Source organism: Phycodurus eques, chromosome 19 (assembly GCF_024500275.1).
Source record: "Phycodurus eques isolate BA_2022a chromosome 19, UOR_Pequ_1.1, whole genome shotgun sequence".
Taxonomy (NCBI): Eukaryota; Metazoa; Chordata; class Actinopteri; order Syngnathiformes; family Syngnathidae; genus Phycodurus; species Phycodurus eques.
Window position 1 is genome coordinate 10,589,382 of NC_084543.1, and position 19,833 is coordinate 10,609,214.

General features: G+C 42.3%; 1 protein-coding gene across 3 annotated transcripts in view; it reads left to right on the forward strand.

Moving 5' to 3' along the window:
- trrap (transformation/transcription domain-associated protein) overlaps window positions 1–19,833 on the forward strand; it is a 77,604-nt gene that overhangs the window by 52,373 nt on the left and 5,398 nt on the right. For all 3 annotated transcript variants that reach the window (XM_061705707.1, XM_061705709.1, XM_061705708.1), the window contains 10 exons: window positions 553–653; window positions 2,082–2,283; window positions 6,492–6,653; window positions 9,761–9,851; window positions 10,669–10,874; window positions 11,560–11,821; window positions 15,298–15,523; window positions 15,609–15,826; window positions 16,124–16,308; window positions 16,658–16,861. In XM_061705707.1, coding sequence (XP_061561691.1) covers window positions 553–653; window positions 2,082–2,283; window positions 6,492–6,653; window positions 9,761–9,851; window positions 10,669–10,874; window positions 11,560–11,821; window positions 15,298–15,523; window positions 15,609–15,826; window positions 16,124–16,308; window positions 16,658–16,861 — 1,857 coding nt within the window. The remainder of the gene's footprint in view (window positions 1–552; window positions 654–2,081; window positions 2,284–6,491; window positions 6,654–9,760; window positions 9,852–10,668; window positions 10,875–11,559; window positions 11,822–15,297; window positions 15,524–15,608; window positions 15,827–16,123; window positions 16,309–16,657; window positions 16,862–19,833) is intronic.

A 19,833-nucleotide genomic window follows, 5' to 3' on the forward strand; every position in this document is an offset into this window, starting at 1 on the left:
CTATATTAGTCATTCAAACTGCTCTAAGTGCTAGAGGACCTCTTTTTTTGCATCTTTTTGCACAATTTTCCCCCCCAAAATTTTTTTTTACCGGCATTACCAGATATCTAGCAACCCTTTATTGGGCAGTGACATTTTCTAAATGTCTTTGTCTCAAAAGTGTTCTCTCTCAATTGACTGTCTGTTGTCATACGAGAGCGGCTCCAACTACCGGAGACAAAATCCTTGTGTGTTTTTTGGACATACTTGGCAAAATAAAGATGATTCTGATTATGGCACCGGTCCAACACAAATTGGCATCGTCTTTGTGATTCCTTTCCCACGTGATTATTATTACAACCCCAATTCCAATGAAGTTGGCACGTTAAACATAAATAAAAACAGAATACAATGATTTGCAAATCATGTTCAACCTATATTTAATTGTATACACTACAAAGATATTTAATGTTCAAACTAATACACTTTATTGTAATTGGTATTTATTTATTTATTTTGAGGAGCGGGGGGGTTAAAAAATAAGTTAAGCCTCATTTGTTTGCTGCCTGTCAGGGTTTAGAGGTGATCGAGTCCACCAACCTGAAGTACTTCACCAAGGAGATGACGGCCGAGTTCTACGCCCTCAAGGGAATGTTCCTGGCGCAGATCAACAAGTATGGATGACAGTTGGCTACCTTTGCACCCATTGCACCCACCTTTACTTTCTACATCTTTTTGACTATTCATGAAGTCTGTTTGCTACCACGTTATCATAAAACCAAGTCAATGCACTTTTTAGCCTCAAGCCTTACGCCTGAGTGTATAAGCCTGCACTGTATTTGGGATAATATTATACAGTACATCTGTGTCATCAGTCTGTGACAGTTGCATGTGCAGTTCTCTTTTTAGCTGTAGGGCTTGTAGAGCAACATGACTCCTCACCCCACCTCCACTCATCACCCCTCTTTCCTACCCGTCATCTTTGACGTGACATGGTACCCTGAGGGGTGAGAGACAAATTGAGGAAGCCTTATTAAATGTATACGCAGCTAAATAATTAACCAGAGGCAATTTTCAAGAATCTCTGCGATCAGCAAAACCTGCCTCCACCTCAGCAGGGTTTATTGCAATTATTAAGTTTCCCTTAACCGGGGGAGAATTAACAGTGTAGTAGTGGTTATGGATCGAGGGGGCTTCATGTGATTGCCCGCGTGTGTGTGCGTGCGTGTATGTTTGTGCGTGTGTGCATGTCCGTCCGTCCGAGCTAAAGATTTGTGGATCACTCAAGTAAACGGGTGTCAAAGAATCAACAGTGTTTGTTGCTGAGCCTCCTGCTGAGGTAGCTGGTAGAAACATTTAATGTACTTCAATACGAGGAGTGACAGAGACAACTCCGTTAAGCATTACTAGAGTCTCTTTGGCTCTGACTCCCATAGCAATCGAGCTCCCATTCTTAATCACATGCCAAATTGCCTTTCATAATAACACATTTTAATTGATTGTCTTGGGAGACATTTTATTGTACATAAGCAGTAAAGTACTTTCAAAGCCCTCCTCACATGCTGCTCGCTGATACGCTTTCATTGACAGGCATGTCTGCTTGTTTTGATGGCAGGATAGTGTGTCTTTTGTGCCTTGTTTATTAATCAAATGTTGAAATGTGTAAATGTTATGCAGGCCACATGCCAGGGAGTGGTTATAAGCTGCGTGGTGTGACGCAAACTGCTGATGACTCAAAATAAATGCCCTTGTCAGCATAAATGGCACAGTTGGGTCTCCTGCCACATTTCACCTGTCTTCACCTTAAGCATGCAACACTGAATTAGCAGGATTGGCAAGTGTGACTACTAGATTGTGGGATCAAGACATCTATATAAATAGATAAAATATTCTTCTTACTGATGTGTGATACAATTCTCAGAATATGACATCTTTTGCCCCCTTCTTTGTACAAGATTCAAGAGATTTTTTTTTCTATCCACATTTCAGGCCCTTATTTCACTTCATATTTCCAGGTCCTTTGTTAACAAGCATCACAACTTCAACCTGAGTCTGTTTTTCACATTTGTGAACCTAATGCCTCTACCTACCTGTTGTTTCAGGTCAGAAGAGGCCAACAAGGCCTTTTCAGCCGCTGTCCAGATGCACGATGTCTTGGTAAAGGCTTGGGCCATGTGGGGTGACTATTTGGAAAACATCTTTGTGAAGGATCGTCAGCTCCACTTAGGAGTCTCCGCTATTACCTGCTACCTCCACGCTTGCCGCCACCAAAACGAGAGCAAATCTCGCAAATACCTTGCAAAGGTGAGAGATGTTTTGTCAGAGTAAATTTGTACTTGTGGTAGGGCTGGGCGAGATGGCCTTGAAACATTTTTCCACAAAAGTCAAATTTTCCGATTTTAATTAAATTTGTTCCCTTCACTAAAGGAAAAAAAATGAAATTGTTCAAAAGGTTTTTTTTTTTGGTTTGTCCCCCCCTTTGGAATTTTATTTTTTCTTTCCGATTCCAAACAAGTTTACAGAAACCGGAGTACCTGGAGAAAACGCACACAGGCACGGGGAGAACATGCAAACTCCACACAGGCAGGTAAACCCAGGTCCTCAGAACTGTGAGGCATATGTGCTAACCAGTCGTCCACCGTGCCACCTAAATTTATAATTTTGTCAGTTATGGTCCTGAAGAGAAACCAAATTCCAAACTTGTGGCAAAAAATCTTTTAGGAAAACCCTGCCTTAGACAATTGGGTCTGTAAAATACCATATCCAGGAATTTCTTTCGAAAAACTAGGGTTGTGCAGTATTTGTACTCTGAGTAATTAATGTTTATATTATGTATATGTATTAGCAACCCCCACATATGAATGATTTATACTTCGTTCGTGGGGGCTCAGCTCCGATTTGCTCCTATATTAGTCGTACCTTGAGCTCGTAGATTTATGAGTTTATATGAGCATGAGCAACCACGCTTCTGCACCTGCAGGAGCGCCTCTCTCCATTACACCTTTTTCAAATTGGGTCAATGTTAATTCCCTCATCTCCAGACCCCATCCAGCCCATACATTATTGGTTCTGATAGGCCCAAACACATTTTATTCCCACCATCAGCCTCAGTTGTAATTTGATTGCTCATAGTCCGGCGGTAGTCACTGTGGATGAGTTCCCACGGCAGATCAATGGTGAAGTGGAATCCTCTTACACGGATGCTGACGATCTAATGGCCTCCCCTGACACTCCAATCTCCCCACCCTCCTGCATTGGCTGGCCTTTTTCAATGAGTCAGACTAATGCTATCACACTTGCCAGCTGAGCAAACCCTATATGGGAGGTAACGAGATGGACTCCTTGCTAACAAGCTTTGTGCCTTCTTACACAGACACACTTCAGCACATTCATTGCATATCCTTCACAATTGCTTCAGTCACTGTATGTTGTTCCCATATAGATGACACTTTGACGGGATCACAATTTAGTCTGACTAGTAACAGGTCTGGTGATGCTTTTATCAGCAAAAGGAAGCAACATCAAAACAGCACAAAATTAAGGCAAAGTGCGTCACATTAAGTGTAATTATTTCATGCTGGCTGGTCTTGGCCAAGCGGTTGTTAGAATTAAATGACATTATCTTTGTCTATACTAATTATGGCTGCTTCTAGCTACAGACTATTGTGGTGTTGTTCTGGTGACCCCCACCCTTGCCGCCACTACTGTCCTGCCAAGCTGAGTTGGCAGTGCTTCACACTGATGTATGTAGCCAGTTGACCAGTCATTACCAGCAATTATGTGCAATCTGTAACCTGATCAGAAATGTGGAGGGGGGTTCGTTATATCTTCACCGAAATGAGGCATGCTGCAGAAAATTGCCTCCTACGTTTTCTCATCATTTATGGCCTTAACGATCAGCCAGAAGGGTCTTTGCTTCACTCCGCAACCCCCTGCTGTGTAGAGCCAGTGATGCAGCAGTCTGACTGATGATCGAGACACTACCCGAACAACTTTGTGTTATATATAATATTTTAATGTACAGTAGCTGCCATTAGGAGAGGCCGTGAGAGACATAGTAAGTCAGGATTACCTCTCACTTTTTTTTATCCTGTTCAGCAGTTAGGTCAAGCAGAATGGAGGATCTGTATCCCTTTTATGCCAGTACAGTTTTACTGTGTCACAGTGGAGTTTTTGAGCTTCCGCTGTGGTTTCTTAGTATTATAATTTGTTTATTGAGAGTCAGAATCGATCAGTCGAACAGAGCAAAGTTTCTAGAGGAGAGAGAGAAACAAAGGCAAAAGACAAAGCACTAACTGTAAACAGGATGAGAAAGGTAAATCACATTACATATCTACAGCAATGAAACATTAGATATGAGTGTTTCATGGGGCTGTAGTGCTACACCCTGTAAGGGAAGGACAGGACAAGATAGAACAGGACAAGGACAGAAGAAGCAGCATGCAGGACAAGGGTCGTGAACCCGGCTGTACAACTGAAGTGTGATGGGATTGACTATGTAAATTATAACAGTCTATAGGACGAGAGTTTGAGTGAGGGGAAACACAATTCATTTGCATATTCATTAGTTATTTGTCCCAGGTCCCCGACTGGCAGTCATTGGGCCTACCTCGTGTATCAGTGCGCCCCCCGAGTGGTGTGGTGCATTTAAATCTGGAGAGGCCAGTGATATATTATGAAATAATAATCATATATTATGATACATGAATGTTTTCATGTACAGTAGATGCCTCATAGGAGAGGCCGTGAGAGACATAAGTCAGGATTACCTCTCACACTCACCACTGTAACGAGCAATGGTTCTCAAACTTTTTACACCAAGTACCACCTCAAAAAGTACTTAGTTATGCAAGTAGCACCATAATGACATGTAAGTACAATAGCGTAGGAGGCCCAAGTGTTCATCAGAAACAAGGCAGAGGTTTTATTTCTGAAAGGTATATTTCATATTATAGTAAGGCACTGTATGTACAGTTTGAACATTAGCACTGCTTAAATATAGATAATAAAAAAACAAATAATGATTCAATTTAAATGTTTTGCACATAAGAGTAAAAAAAAATTCAGCAGCATGTGTGCGAGCAAATTATTCGGTATTGTGTGTGTGAGGACATTTTAATTGTGTATGTGTGAATACTTTTTCAGTACTGTGTGTGTTAGAGCTTTTCAGTTGAAAGTGTGTTTCTGTAATGCCTTAGAGAGAGCCTTTCAGTTGTGTGTGCGTGTGCGATTGAATTATGTCCCTGAATTACTTTTTATCTTCGATTAGCTTCACATTATTTTTAGGCTTTACACGATCAGGATTTTTGGGGCCGATCACCAATCAGCGAGTTTAAAAAACTGATCACCGATCCGATCACAAGATGGAGGAATGTCTATTTAAATGACATGTTCATTTACTGTATATGCTTGTGTACTTAATTGCTAAAACAAAAAAAGTATTTCCAACAAATAATGTATCTTTGTTCCTCTATTTATGCCAGTGAGGCATAGTGACAGACAGAACAAATGAATGGTCTTCTATTAGATGGGAGGAAGTAAATACAGTATTAATGTATCCACTTTTTGTGACATTTTAGTTTGTTGGTGTGCCGTGAGATTTTGCAATTGTAAGATGTTCCTTGGCTCCATAAAGTTTGGAAATAACTGCTCTAGTCACATTGTGTATTCTAATCAGTCAGGTCAAACCAACATTACGTGACAAAAATAATGGGTGCTAACTTACTGTAATGAAATTACTTCACCCACACTGAAACTTTAGAGCATGATTCGACAGAACGGCAGCATGTTTACGTCCAACTGTTCGTGCTAGCAGTAGTTTGCTAGGCTACATAATGTTTTGTTGCCTGCTTGAGAGCCGTATCGTATTAAACTTACGTGAACATACCTCAAGCAAGCCTTAAACAAACGTCCTCTCCTGTCCTGAGCACTGGTGACCACTAACACACGTTTTTCCCCATTTTGTCCCTAGAATACCGTCGACGCGCTCCTCTCTTGTTGTCGGCGCCACAGTAACAAGAGTATCCGGTTGCATTTGAGTTGACAAGATAAAGCCCAATGATCGTAAAAAACGGGATGTGGTGGTATCGGAATAGAAGATTTCATTGCAGTAGTCTTGACAGTGCAATCGCGAAAGAGCTAATTTGTCTTGTAGTTTGATCCGGGCATTACGTGTTGCCTGTCTCAGACATGTTGTCTCTTCCACACCGCCGACGTTTTTTTTTTGTTTTTTTTAATATATATATAAATAACTTCATTGGCCGTCAGATATTTACAGTAATATGTCAAAAGACGTGACATGGCTAAAAATAAACTAGCTTTTGGATTCAAAAATACTGTGCACGTGATGACACGGAGTAAATGTCTTTTGCAATGATGTCATTGATCAGATCGCCGAATTATGACATTAAAGCCGATCTGCATAAAATGCTAAATATCGGCCGATACCGATCAGCACCGATAAAATCGGTGTAAAGTCTAATGATTTTATCCTTCTCACACTTTATTTATAGGTTTTGTGGCTCCTCAGCTTCGATGACAAGGACACACTGGCAAATGCAGTGGACAAGTACTGCATCGGAGTCCCGCCCATCCAGTGGTTGGCATGGATACCACAGCTGCTGACCTGCTTGGTTGGTTCTGAAGGCAAACCTCTGCTCAACCTAATAAGCCAGGTGCGTCTGTCCCACAACTGCATTGGTTTGATGATCTTTTGACAGCATTCTCTGTGAAAGTTGAATATTCAATCTTGGCTTCAAAGATGTGCAACAAAAACAGTATAGACAGAGTTTAAATGACAACAATTAGTTTTATTTTTGTCAGTCTAATGTCTGGATTTTGGCTACTTCCACTGATTAAATATTTTTGTGCTCTTGCTTCATCACATCCATTCAGTCCAGCACATCTGGCTCCTGTGTTAGCATCAGTTTTCATACGCGTCTTCCTAATGGCGATGAATTAACAGCATTCACGCCAAAGTGATATCTCTCTAGCCTGCATTCTATTTACCACATTCAGCATTCAGGAGACCCCCCGCCCCCCGCAAACTTCCTTTTTGACACCCATTCATTGGCTTTCACTAGACCCCGGCGAATTTGATTTTAAATTATTTGCACATGAAATGATATTGTTCCGACGATTTAAGGAAAAAGATGAGTTATGATACAGGGAGAGGATTTGTCATGTCAAGTCAAAACCAGCAATTGATATGATCTTGCGTTTTAGTTGTTGATGAAGAGGAAACTGCTTCATGCCACTGGCAAAATATCTGTGTAGATCCATTCACGTCTGTGGTCTGTGCGACCACTCTGTAATGATTGATGAGTAAAAGGTTAACGGTGTTCACTTCACAGCTTTGTATGTAAAGAGACAATCCTATTTTAATGCATGGCAGTCTTTATCACAGCAACTTTTGTGAATTATTTATAATTTTTCCTTGGCGGCGGGATGTTTAAAAAAACGTATGTTGAAAAATTGATGAAGGTCAGGCAAAGAGCGCCTGGGGGAAGGTGGCGAGACCAATCAGAAGTTAACAGAGAATATCACCAGCCCCTCTCCCATACTCCTAACCTCTCTTGTCAACTATTCACCCTTTTTCCCTCAGCCCACCTTGGCTTCACCAAAGTAGAATAACTCTTCCCATTAGTGTGCTGATCTGTAGTTCCTTCCTCTGACTTCCTTCCTTCCTCTTTCATCTTTACTGCTGCTCTTAGATGCTATCTTGATCTTCTTCCTCTCATTCTGCTTAGTCATCCTCTTGGCTATTTCTGTTTTAATAGCTCACTCTTCCATTTATTACATGGAATTTGAACATTAACGTCAGGTAAACAATTGTAGGCTGCAGTAGAATGTCTTCATAGCCAAGGATTTTTGCATCAATGAGTGCTCTTTCAGTAGTAAAGTAGAGATCGAGGAGTGTCTATCCACTCTTTTTAGCTCACCATTGAGGGAATAGAAGAGGTAGGAAAAGTATAGAAGTGAACTTGTAGGTCCCATTAAACCAAGTGTCAAAAGCAACATAACAAAAAGCAACTTCAATCAAGTGGCAGCTCTATTTTCTATCAGCTCCATGCTGTCCCAGATTAGATTCACTACAGTCACAGCCCTCTCCAACATTGTTAATCCACCTGGTGCTCTTCTACAAAGATCCTGTCTGATTCTTTCCAATCTTGATTAGTGGTACAGGAGAACCCCTTCTATAAGCCGTGCTTGTGCAGAGCCAGTTAGGGAATGTTATTTTTTAGGGAAATAGCAAGAAAAAAAGCTTATTAATTCTATTTTCATCTCCCGTATGCCCAAAATCCAAAACAAGCTGCTGATTCTTTGTTTTAACACCATAACATAAACTAGAGGCAACTTCGTCATAGTTCACGGTCTGTTGTCAGTCACTTCCTTTTTACCATGTCATTTTGAGTTCTTTTCCCACCAGTGTGACACTCTAGACAGTCATTTTTGTATCTGTACAATATTCAGTCTATGCTCATACGTGCCATTGCTTGTTAGGAATTGATATATGACTTATTCTGTTCCAGAAAAAAGAGGGTAGTGCTTTCTGTTCTGTATTGCTAGTTGTCTGTATATAGTTATGAGTCATTTCATTTCCAACTAGTCTTACCTGGAGAACAAATTTCTGTTGTGCAGTTCAATTCAAAAGTAGCTTTTAGACTTTGTGGTGAATTTGCCTGTTTTTTAATAGGGCTGGCCTAAAATAAAATCTCACTCCCCACCAAACCCCCCCCCACCCCCACGTTTTTTTTTAACACCCCCACGCACACTAAATAAAAAGCAAATGAACAATGACATTATTCACAATTCACAGTTCACAGTTTTGCTTTTAGCATGTTTCCCCTTCTGGGATTTCTTGCTATATTTCTGTTGATACCAAACAAGCTTTGAAACATTTTTTTTATCTGAAAGTGTTTCGCCTGAGCATGAACTTCAAAAGAAGTAATATAATTTATTTTATTTTTTTACAGATAATGTGGAATATAAGTTTTTCCTATCAGACAATGCCCCATTTGTCGAATACAATCCTAAATAAGTATTTTATGTTGCACAATTTAAGACAAAATGAGCCGTCAAACTGCATGGCTCGGCTTGTGCATGTGTACGAGTGATGTCAAAAGTTCCCAACATGTCGATGAATCACTACTTTTTAAATTCCCACATCGTTGGAAATGGCATACAAAGCACAATGGGAAAGTGATTCCACTAATGATCTCTGTTTCTTAGCAAGAATTAGTCGCCGATCGCTTTTTTGAAAACTAGTCATTAGAGGGGTCGGAAAAGTCACAAATTTAACAACACAGCTTTTGAAAAGTAACATCACTGTTCACAGCTATGTTGTTGCACATCAGCGGGGATGAGCTTTGAACAACGCATGCTGCTAAAAACATTATTTTAAAGAAAATCATCCTGAAAAACTACAGTAGAATTAATCGATACTATCAATTCATCATCCAGCCCTTTTAACCAAGCACCTCTTATATCCTGACTTTACGTATTTAGCTTCCCCAGTGTTGTCAGTGACTTTCCTTGAAAAGGTCAATTTCATCATCACTAACTTTCAGTTTTGCATCCCAACTCCCCTGACGTACACCTACCTGGCTGTATCAGTGTGATCTCTCACTTGGCACACACACCAGCACAGTATCTCTCGACCAGTATCTCACTCTCTCCCTCTCCTGCCTTTCCATCTCTGCCTGCCTCGCCCCATCTCCTTGGCTGTCCTGAGGGGGGGAGTCTTTGAAATGTAATATCTGACCCTCTTTTTATCCGCCAGGTGGGACGAGTTTACCCCCAGGCTGTCTACTTCCCAATTCGTACCCTTTACTTGACGCTCAAGATCGAGCAAAGGGAGCGCTACAAAAGTGGTAAGAACACACGGCTTTTTCTATTGATACCATATTGAACAATTTCACTTGAATTGTATGTACAGTGGTACCTCGCCTTACGAATGACCCTGCTTAAGAGCTTTTCAAGATACGAGCCATCACTCGGGCGATTTTTGTATTTTTTTGTCTCGAGTTGCGAGGAAAATTTAGATTTATGACGCAAGATAGTACCAGCATACTTCTCAGTTTGGCAGATAGTGAACAATTCTTCAAAAAAGAAGCCAAGTGCTTGCGTAAGCTGTTCATTACGATTCCCAGTTTACATTTAAACATAAAGAAAATTATACATTTATCGTCCAAAAGTCCGCTACTTCAATACAAGCACACATTGCAAAACACCATAGACGAGCTAACAAAACTAGTATCAATGGCACGGTGTTATAGCCCTTTAAGCAACTGATATTTGCACACAAACAGTCCAACAACACATGTATACAGACAATGCAACAATACTCACAGGCATATATTTTTATCCTCTGCAAAAAAAAAAAAACTAGCAGTATCATGATTAACAAACTGTTTAATTCTTCTATGTAGTTATGTTATTACAATTGTTTTGTAATAACAGTAGAATGGTATTTTCCTTCTTAAAACATGACAGAAATTGTTGATTCATGGGGGGCTGAAACCGATTAATGGAATTTCCCTTCATTTCAATGGGAAGAGATGATTTGTGATTGGTTATGAGTTACAAGCATGGTCGTGGAACGAATTTAACTCGGGTCTAGGCACCACTTTGTGTGTCAATGACCAGATTCTCTAGATTTGTCTTTCATTCTAAATGCTTACCCCTTAGATGCATCTGGACAACAGCAGCCCACTTCAGTGGGGTCCCAGTCGCACTCAGGAGCCTCCGACCCAGGGCCCATCAGGGCCACAGCCCCAATGTGGCGCTGCAGCCGAATCATGCACATGCAGCGTGAGCTACACCCCACCCTGCTTTCCTCCCTGGAGGGAATCGTGGACCAGATGGTGTGGTTCAGGGAGAACTGGCATGAAGAGGTGGGAACAAAATTGGTGGTTACTTGTGTATGTGTGAGAAAATAATACAGTAGACTTGATATTCTTCTCCATCTGTGCAAATGTGCTAACCAAAGTTGGTGCACCCTACCTGGTTGGCCACGCAAACTCTCTTCCTGTTATTTTACAAGGTGTTAGGTGGCTTGTTTCAAGCCAGAGTTGGGCCACTGCTGCACCCTGTTCACACATTAACCATTTATCTTGGAGGTTATCTTGCAGTTGCACCTACAAAGCAGATAAAATCAAATTTTAGCAGTATAAGCATGACCATATGTGGAATAGTACTTGTTCACACTGACCAGGATAGAGCATTCCCTAATTGCACACGCTCCGCTCATGGACGATGGACTCCATACTGCAGTTAGTAGGTATCTCTTCTGGAGGGAGAGAGGCAGAAGGAGGGGAGCCAAGGGAGATGGCTGATGGATGGATGTGATGAACATGTACGACAGGGCAAGTGATTTGTAGGCACAAGTTTGATTGTGTTCGATGGTTTGGGAAACTCTGCACCCACTGCAGGCACTGTCCTGTGTTCATTGGGCACAATAGAGAAGTGCTGTCATCCCCCAACCTGTGCCTTACTTTTAGATTATTATTACTGATTTATTCTGTATTTATTTTTTTAAAGTCATTTGTGTATCAACACTGACTGCTTTTATCAATGCAGGTTTTGAGACAGCTCCAACAGGGCCTGGCTAAGTGCTACTCTGTGGCCTTTGAGAAAAGCGGCGCAGTGTCCGACGCCAAGATCACACCACACACGCTCAACTTTGTCAAGAAACTGGTCAGCACCTTTGGTGTCGGCTTGGAGAACGTTTCCAACGTGTCCACCATGTTCTCCAGTGCTGCCTCAGAGTCGCTGGCCCGTCGTGCGCAGGCCACAGCCCAGGACCCTGTCTTCCAGAAGATGAAGGGCCAGTTCACGACCGGTTAGTGAAGTATTGCCATTTGTCTTCTTGAGATGTGGACATGCATACATTTGTACATATGTGAGGAGGGACAGTGTGGGTGACAAAAGTAAAATGTCTACAGTTTACAAAATGCATTTTGAGGCAACTCACTGATTGCAATGTTAGGAGGTTTGAGTTACACTGAGACCAATGGAAAAAATGGGACGTGTGTGTTTGCATGCCTTTTTGTTTATGCACAATCTGACCTGATTCACTGATGGTGTAGTGATGCACTCGTGTTGGTTTAGTTCCTACTCATTGACGGTGTGAGTATGAATGGTTGTCTCTCTATATGTGCCCGAAGATTGATTGGTGACCAGTCCAGGGTTTAGTCAGCCTTTTGCCCGAAGTCAGGCTGGTTAGGCTTAAGCTCTCCGTGACCCTGAATAGGATAAGCAGCATGGAAAATGGATGGGTGGATAAATGGACAGTCTGACCTATGTTTGAAAGATGAACAAAACTGAAAAATAATAAGAATGTTTAAGTCAATACAAATTATTGTACTATATTGCCACAGTATAGTAGCAGGTTCCAAGCTATGTGGTCTTAACTCACTGTCTACTGCCACCTTTGCTACTCTGGCCCCAAGAAACCTTTAACTCACTTTTCTTGATGTTTCCTATTAGAGTGAAAATGTACAGTTTTTTGGAACCACAGCCAATAATAAGAAATGACTTAAAATGATCCTAGTCCATTGGACTTTCTTTCAAAACATTCATTTTAGTGATGTTTTCATGTGAAACTGTCCAAAAATTACACATGGCATGGAATGTGACGTGTTGTTCATGTAGATTCTTATAAGTGTCAAATTTGGCCTGTGTGATCATTTTCACATGAAGAATGTCGAAATCAGGAAACAAGGTGCCCTCGATGGGCACCCTATAAGTGCGTTTTGACACATCTTCAGGCAAATAATCCCTCCAATTTTAAACAAGTGCCAGAAGTCAGTGTTCAAATAAACCTCTTTGTAAGTGCTTTTCACGCCTGCTTTCATTCCAGGCTGACTGCACATGCATGTCAGCTCAACTCAGTCCAGTCTTATTTTCCATACGCTCCAGTCTCTCCTGTGCCTTTTCTCCTTCGCTGGCCCTAAAAGCGGCCAACAGAGCATGTGTTTGAACAGTGAGTGAAAGAAGAGATGTATGGCCAGAAAGATCAATAAATCATTTTGATGATAATATGAAAGTGAAACAAATAGAAGATACAGTAATAACAAATAGAAAACCATGAGAAAGTGGGTCTGAGAGGGGACAAGATGGTAGGTGCTATGCCATTAGCGTGCATAAGCATGGCGGCGACACCCAGACCGACTGAATGAACAACACAAACAATGATGCGCGATGCTCGCGGCGAGCGCTGTGGTGATAAATCTCACCAGATGTTGCAGTGCCAGCTGTGCTCACGCAGCCAGACATCATCAGGGCTCCTGCCTCACAGCAAGCCCATCCACCATCGCTACCCAGCTGTCCCCACGGCAAAGTGTGAGCATGGCCGACCGCGACCCAAACCGCACAAGCCTTCGCCAAAGCGGAACAAAAAGGGTTTACAGAGCGGCTGAGTAGCCAAGCTCCCATTCCCCGCACCGTGCTAGTGGCTCACTTGCTTTCACAGGGTTTGTGGGCTGGAAAATATGGGTTTATGTGAGAATATATAACATCTGGCAGCAGGAAGGCATTCAAATCCAATTATGGCAAATGCTATTTGCATGAGTTGCTGTTTTAGTTGTGGATCTGTTCGGGAGACTTTTGTCACAACCGTTTTTCTGGGAGGCTAAAATTGCATATTTCTGTTTATTGAAATTCTGTGTGTTCTGCCATGCAAATGTCTTTTCGGATTGGATAAGCGTTTAGTCGCATATTGGGTTTGCACCTGGTAGTGACAGCTCTGTGAACAATAATATGTCTGGCTTCTATGACAATTTAATTTCCCTCCAGGAATCGATGGTCACCCATCACTCTGTCTCAGCTTTAGCAACTTTTACATGTGCTGTAGCTTACTACTTGAAAGCAGAATCCCCTCCAGCCCCTCCCATACTGTGACATGTCCATCCACCTTATAGCACTTATTGAATATACAGTATATATGATACAATGAATGATGTTCTGCTATACAGAGCTTCTCTGCTGTTTGGTGTCAGGCGGGCAGAAGAAGACGGGTCATAGAGCAAGCTGTCCACCTTTCTTGCTCCTGGCATTCTCTGAGCCTTTTGTTGATTCTACTGATTGTCAGAGGAGTCTTCAATTGTAGGGACTGCAATTCTAGGTTTATATCTGGTAGAGAATGAATATTTACTGTATTGCTTTGTGGCTTTAAAGGAGTAGGAGGGTATCTCTTTTTCTATTTGGTAGGTTTATACTCCCTTAAGGTGTTAAATTGTTGACGGGTAGCAAATTCTCTGGACCGTTTCAGTTTTACCGCTGCTAGTGGTGTAGGTGAATTGCAGGCAGATGGACAGCAAAATAGGGCCACTACAAAAAGAACAATGTTTTTTCACCTCTCTTTTTAAAAGGGCTCATTTAAAAATATATATTAGGTGTTCTCACTGCGGGAAAGATTGAACTGGTTTTGAAATGGTACAGCATTGCAGTTTTCGTTGATTTGTTATAACTCTCAAACCCTGAAATAGGAGCTATAGCTGTGTACGTGCAGTGCACGTCATTGCCTGATATGCAGAAGGGCTTTGCACACTCTCCTCCTGCCCTTATTGTTGTTGATTACAGCTCATCAAAACATCCTGCCTGCAATGTGATTTAAAACAGCAGTTTAATACTTTAAGACTTTATTTTTCTTAATTTTACTGATTTAATAATGTCTCAGCCTCCTAAAGGGGATTTTAAGTCAATGAAGCAAATAGTACTACTTGCGCTGCCTGCCGGGCTTCCTGTGATTTTCTCTTCAAGGGGCTCTCCACGAGAGACAAGGCCAGCAGTAAAATATAATATTTGGAGTGGGCATTTCTCAGATGTACATTTGTGCAGCCACCGCCCTCCCTGAGGACCTCACAGTAACGAACACTGCTTTTGGTCTATAGCACTGATTAAAGAAATGTTAAATTACCATAAAATAATTGAAACCAATGAGCGGTTTGGTTATTTATTTTTTTTACTTTTTGGGGTTCTGTTTCGCTCGTATTTTCTCACTTTCACAAACTGTTTTTATGCACAAAAGGGCTTATATATTTACTAAATACTCAGGACGTATACAACTACATGAAAAGTTAATGGTCACACATGCACAAGCACACTTGGGAACGGCCCACTACTGTTCCAGCCTTGTACTGTTGAGATCAGCTCCAGTGGAGCAGTCTGGAAGGGTTGCATTTCTCAAGGTCACTGAGGTCTTGTGCTCGGAATTCAGTATCAGTTAGCATCTCGGTAAAATCTGAGTTATTGGTTCTTCCTTCTTTTGTTCACTTGGAGTAATTTATTGTTATTGTTTGTTTCCTCTCCCACCAGACTTTGACTTTAGCGTGCCCGGCTCCATGAAACTCCACAATCTAATTTCCAAACTCAAGAAGTGGATCAAGATCCTGGAGGCCAAGACCAAGCAGCTGCCAAAGTTCTTCCTGATTGAGGAGAAGTGCCGCTTCCTCAGCAACTTCTCTGCGCAAACTGCTGAGGTGGAGATCCCGGGGGAGTTCCTCATGCCCAAACCGACACACTACTACATCAAGATTGCCAGGTGAGAGGCACTGGAATATGTGTTATAGGAGCTATTGTTTAACACGTGTATGATTCTGTGCTCTGTTTCTGGTTACTCTCTTCAGGTTCATGCCTAGAGTGGAGATTGTTCAGAAGCACAATACCGCAGCACGGCGCCTTTACATCCGTGGCCACAATGGCAAGATCTACCCCTACTTGGTGATGAACGACGCCTGCCTGACTGAGTCTCGACGCGAGGAGAGGGTTCTGCAGCTCCTGCGACTCCTCAACCCTTGTCTGGAGAAGAGAAAGGAAACCACCAAAAGACACCTCTTCTTCACTGGTAGAAACACAGAAAAAGCACACAGTTCTCAAAAGTTTGGCAGATTTAAAGTGAAGTTTGAAATCTAAAAGCTTCTTTATACTCGCGCGGACGGCGACCGCGCTGACGTCACTGCGGCTATCCCATGCGCAGTTTGCCTTTATACTCGAGCGCAACCCACGCACGCAGTTTTGAAAATGTACTGCAGTCCTCCTCCAAGTCGGGGGTGTCGCTACGGCTGGTATTGGCAGTTTGCAACTGCTTACCTCACCTTCCTCCTCTGCACCTCATCTGTATCACCCCTCCCCTTTTTTCTAGTGCCGAGAGTGGTGGCGGTGTCTCCTCAGATGCGGCTAGTGGAGGACAACCCTTCGTCTCTGTCACTGGTGGAAATCTACAAGCAGCGTTGTGCCAAGAAGGGTATCGAGCATGACAACCCCATTTCCAGATATTACGATCGTCTGGCAACAGTGCAAGCCAGAGGCACACAGGCCAGCCACCAGGTATGGCGGACATTAGAACTATACTTTCTGGACAAAATTAATTCAATGAATTAGTCATGGGTTGGACAAAACTCCTCTGTCCCCTCCCTGAAATCTTTTTTTTAATCAAGGCATTTTAGACAATTCTTTACTTCAAATAGTTTCTTTTAGGTGGTTTTGTGCTGCTCACAATGGAGAGGAATCACTACTCTAGTGCATGAAGCAAGCTATTCCAATACTTTTGACCAAACACTGTGCATCTGCCCTGTTAAATTTAATTCAGTTTGGTCGCCTCATGCTCCTGCCATACACTGTGCTTGGAGGGGGAGCTAACCTTTGTTTCATCAGTACATCTCCCCATGGCCACCAGGTGCTACGAGATATTCTAAAGGAGGTCCAGGGCAACATGGTGCCACGCAGCATGCTGAAGGAGTGGGCTCTCCACACCTTTCCCAATGCTACCGACTACTGGACCTTCCGGAAAATGTTCACCATCCAGCTGGCCCTCATAGGCCTGGCTGAGTTCATGCTCCACCTGAATCGGCTCAACCCAGAGATGCTGCAGATAGCGCAGGTAAGTAAACTATCTCTCTCTCTCTCTCTCTCTCTCTCGCTCTCTCTCTATATATATATTAATAAAAACTCCCCAATTTTAATTGGAGAATCTTTGTCAATGTTCCACATGATTGACTCTGCAGTCGCCTTCCATTGGGCTCCTTTTTTTGTCAATATGAAAACGATTGTTGTTTGTTTGTTTCTTAGCGGGAATTGAACACGCTAGTTGCTTTTTTGAAAAATATTCGCGAGAGTGGTCGGAAAAGATGACCAAAATGCTAAGTTGCCAACACTGACTCTGTTTTTGTAAACTAGCTCTTGTTTATTCATAGCCATGTTGTTATTTAAACCAATCGCTTCAAACTACGGAGTGTGTAAAAAAATGTCCAGACAAATAAACACGAATTGATCAATGAAATTGATTAGTCACCCAGCCCTAAGTGTAGGTAGGCACTGCCATAAATGTCAAACTTTTTCCAAGGACATCCAGGCTCTATGCACCTGAATTTAATATACTGGCACATCCTCGTATAAATGCATTGAGATCACCATTACCTACTATGTATCTGTCTTTATGACTCATCCTTTTCCACTGTGACATTCACATTAACGTCTATCAGTCAAGCAGCTGCTGTAAATGCGACGGATGTTTTGACAGAACATTATATGGAGTCCCCCTGCGCTCCAACTATCAAAGATGTTTCAATTTGAAGAGGCTGCGTTTGTGTGTGAGCGCATCTGCCTCTCTGTCCCCGCTCGGGGTCCTCAGACAGCTTTTTCAAAGTCATTAAAGATGATTGTGTCAGTCAGCCGCCCCTCCCCTCTGATCCTAATCGCCCTTTGCTGACAGGCGTTCCTCCGGGCAGCTAAGCGCCCGTATTAAGCCCCCACTCTGCCTGTTCAATTCCACAGATCCCATTAGACACAGGAGGATTACGGTGCGGAGCGTGCACGTGCGTACACGCGCACACCAAGCTGGAGATCGCAAGGACAGGACATCACCGCCACATATTTGTGCCCCACCCTGCTTAAATAGAGACTTCATATAAACTACATTCGGGCCCTACATCGCCCAGTTATGCTTTGTGGAGTTCTGTCTGTTTAGCATAAACAAGCACAGCTTTTGTCAGCAGGACTTAATTTACATTTTTGCAGTACTTATCGTCAGTACTATATCATCTCCTGAGGACTCTTTCAATTCCTTGTATATTTGTCAGTGTTTTTCACTCAATAAATATTTGTTTTGATAAGAACCAATAATAGCGATCAAAAGCTCGAACAGGTGGAAAAAATTGGGTATAAAAGGAGCTTCCCTGAATTGCTCAGTCATTCACAAGCAAAGATGGGGCGAGGTTCACCTCTTTGTGAACAAGTGCGTGAGAAAATAGTCGAACAGTTTAAGGACAATGTTCCTCAACGTACAATTGCAAGGAATTTAGGGATTTCATTTTCATCATCTACGGTCCATAATATCATCAAAAGGTTCAGAGAATCTGGAGAAATCACTGCATTTAAGCGGCAAGGTCGAAAACCAATATTGAATGCCCGTGACCTTCGATCCCTCAGGCGGCACTGCATCAAAAACCGACATCAATATGTAAAGGATATCACCACATGGGCTCAGCAACACTTCAGAAAACCAATGTCAGTGAACAGAGTTCGGCGCTACATCTGTAAGTGCAATTTGAAACTGTACTATGCAAAGCAAAAGCCATTTATCAACAACACCCAGAAACGCCGCCGGCTTCTCTGGGCCCGAGCTCATCTAAGATGGACTGATGCAAAGTGGAAAAATGTTCTGTGGTCCGACGAGTCCACATTTCAAATTGTTTTTGGAAATTGTGGACGTCGTATCCTCTGGGCCAAAGTGCAAAAGAACCATCCGGACTCTTATGGACGCAAAGTTCAAAAGCCAGCATCTGTGATGGTATGGGGCTGTGTTGGTGCCAATGGCATGGGTAACTTATACATCTGTGAAGGCCCCATTAATGCTGTAAGGTACATACAGGTTTTGGAGAAACTTATGCTGCCATCCAAGCAACGTCTTTTTCATGGACGCTCCTGCTTATTTCAGCAAGACAATGCCAAACCACATTCTGCACATGTTACAACAGCGTGGCTTCATAGTAAAAGAGTGCGGGTACTAGACTGGCGTGCCTGCAGTCTAGACCTGTCTCCCATTGAAAATGTGTGCCGCATTATGAAGCGTAAAATACGACAACGCAGACCCCGGACTGTTTAACAGCTGAAGCTGTACATCAAGCGAGAATGGGAAATAATTCCACCTACAAAGCTTCAACAATTTGTGTCCTCAGTTCCCAAACGTTTATTGAATGTTGTTAAAAGAAAAGGTGATGTAACACAGTGGTAAACATGACCCTGGCCCAGCTTTTTTTGGAACGTGTCGCAGCCATAAAATTCTAAGTTAATGATTATTTGCTACAAACACTAAAGTTTATCAGTTTGAACATTAAATATGTTTCTTTTGTAGTGTATTCAATTAAATATTGGTCGAACATGATTTGCAAATCATTGTATTCTGTTTTTATTTGTTTAACACAATGTCCCAACTTCATTGGAATTGGGGTTGTAATTGTAAAAATCACTTTTTTTCTTTTCTCCACGTTGTCATTTGTGGGTGTTGTGCATAGAAGTTTGAAAAAAAAGAAAATTTTAATCCAATTTGGAATAAGGCTATATCACACAACAAAAATGTGGAAAAGGTCAAGCGCTATGACTACTTTTCGGGTGCACTGAATATCATTTCCCAGCAGCCCCCTTTAGTGAAGCTGGTCATCAGCATGCTGATTTAGCCTTCTGAGCACTGTCTGCAGGCTGATCAGAGCCCCCTGCAGGCGAGTTACTGGTGCCTCTGCCAACTGCCCCGAGGCTTGCCGCTCAGGGTGCTGAATGAGCAGACGGCAGCAGCAGAGGGAGGAAGTGGCGAGATGGAAGGGGGGGGGATGGGGCAGCACAAGCTGCAGAGAATTG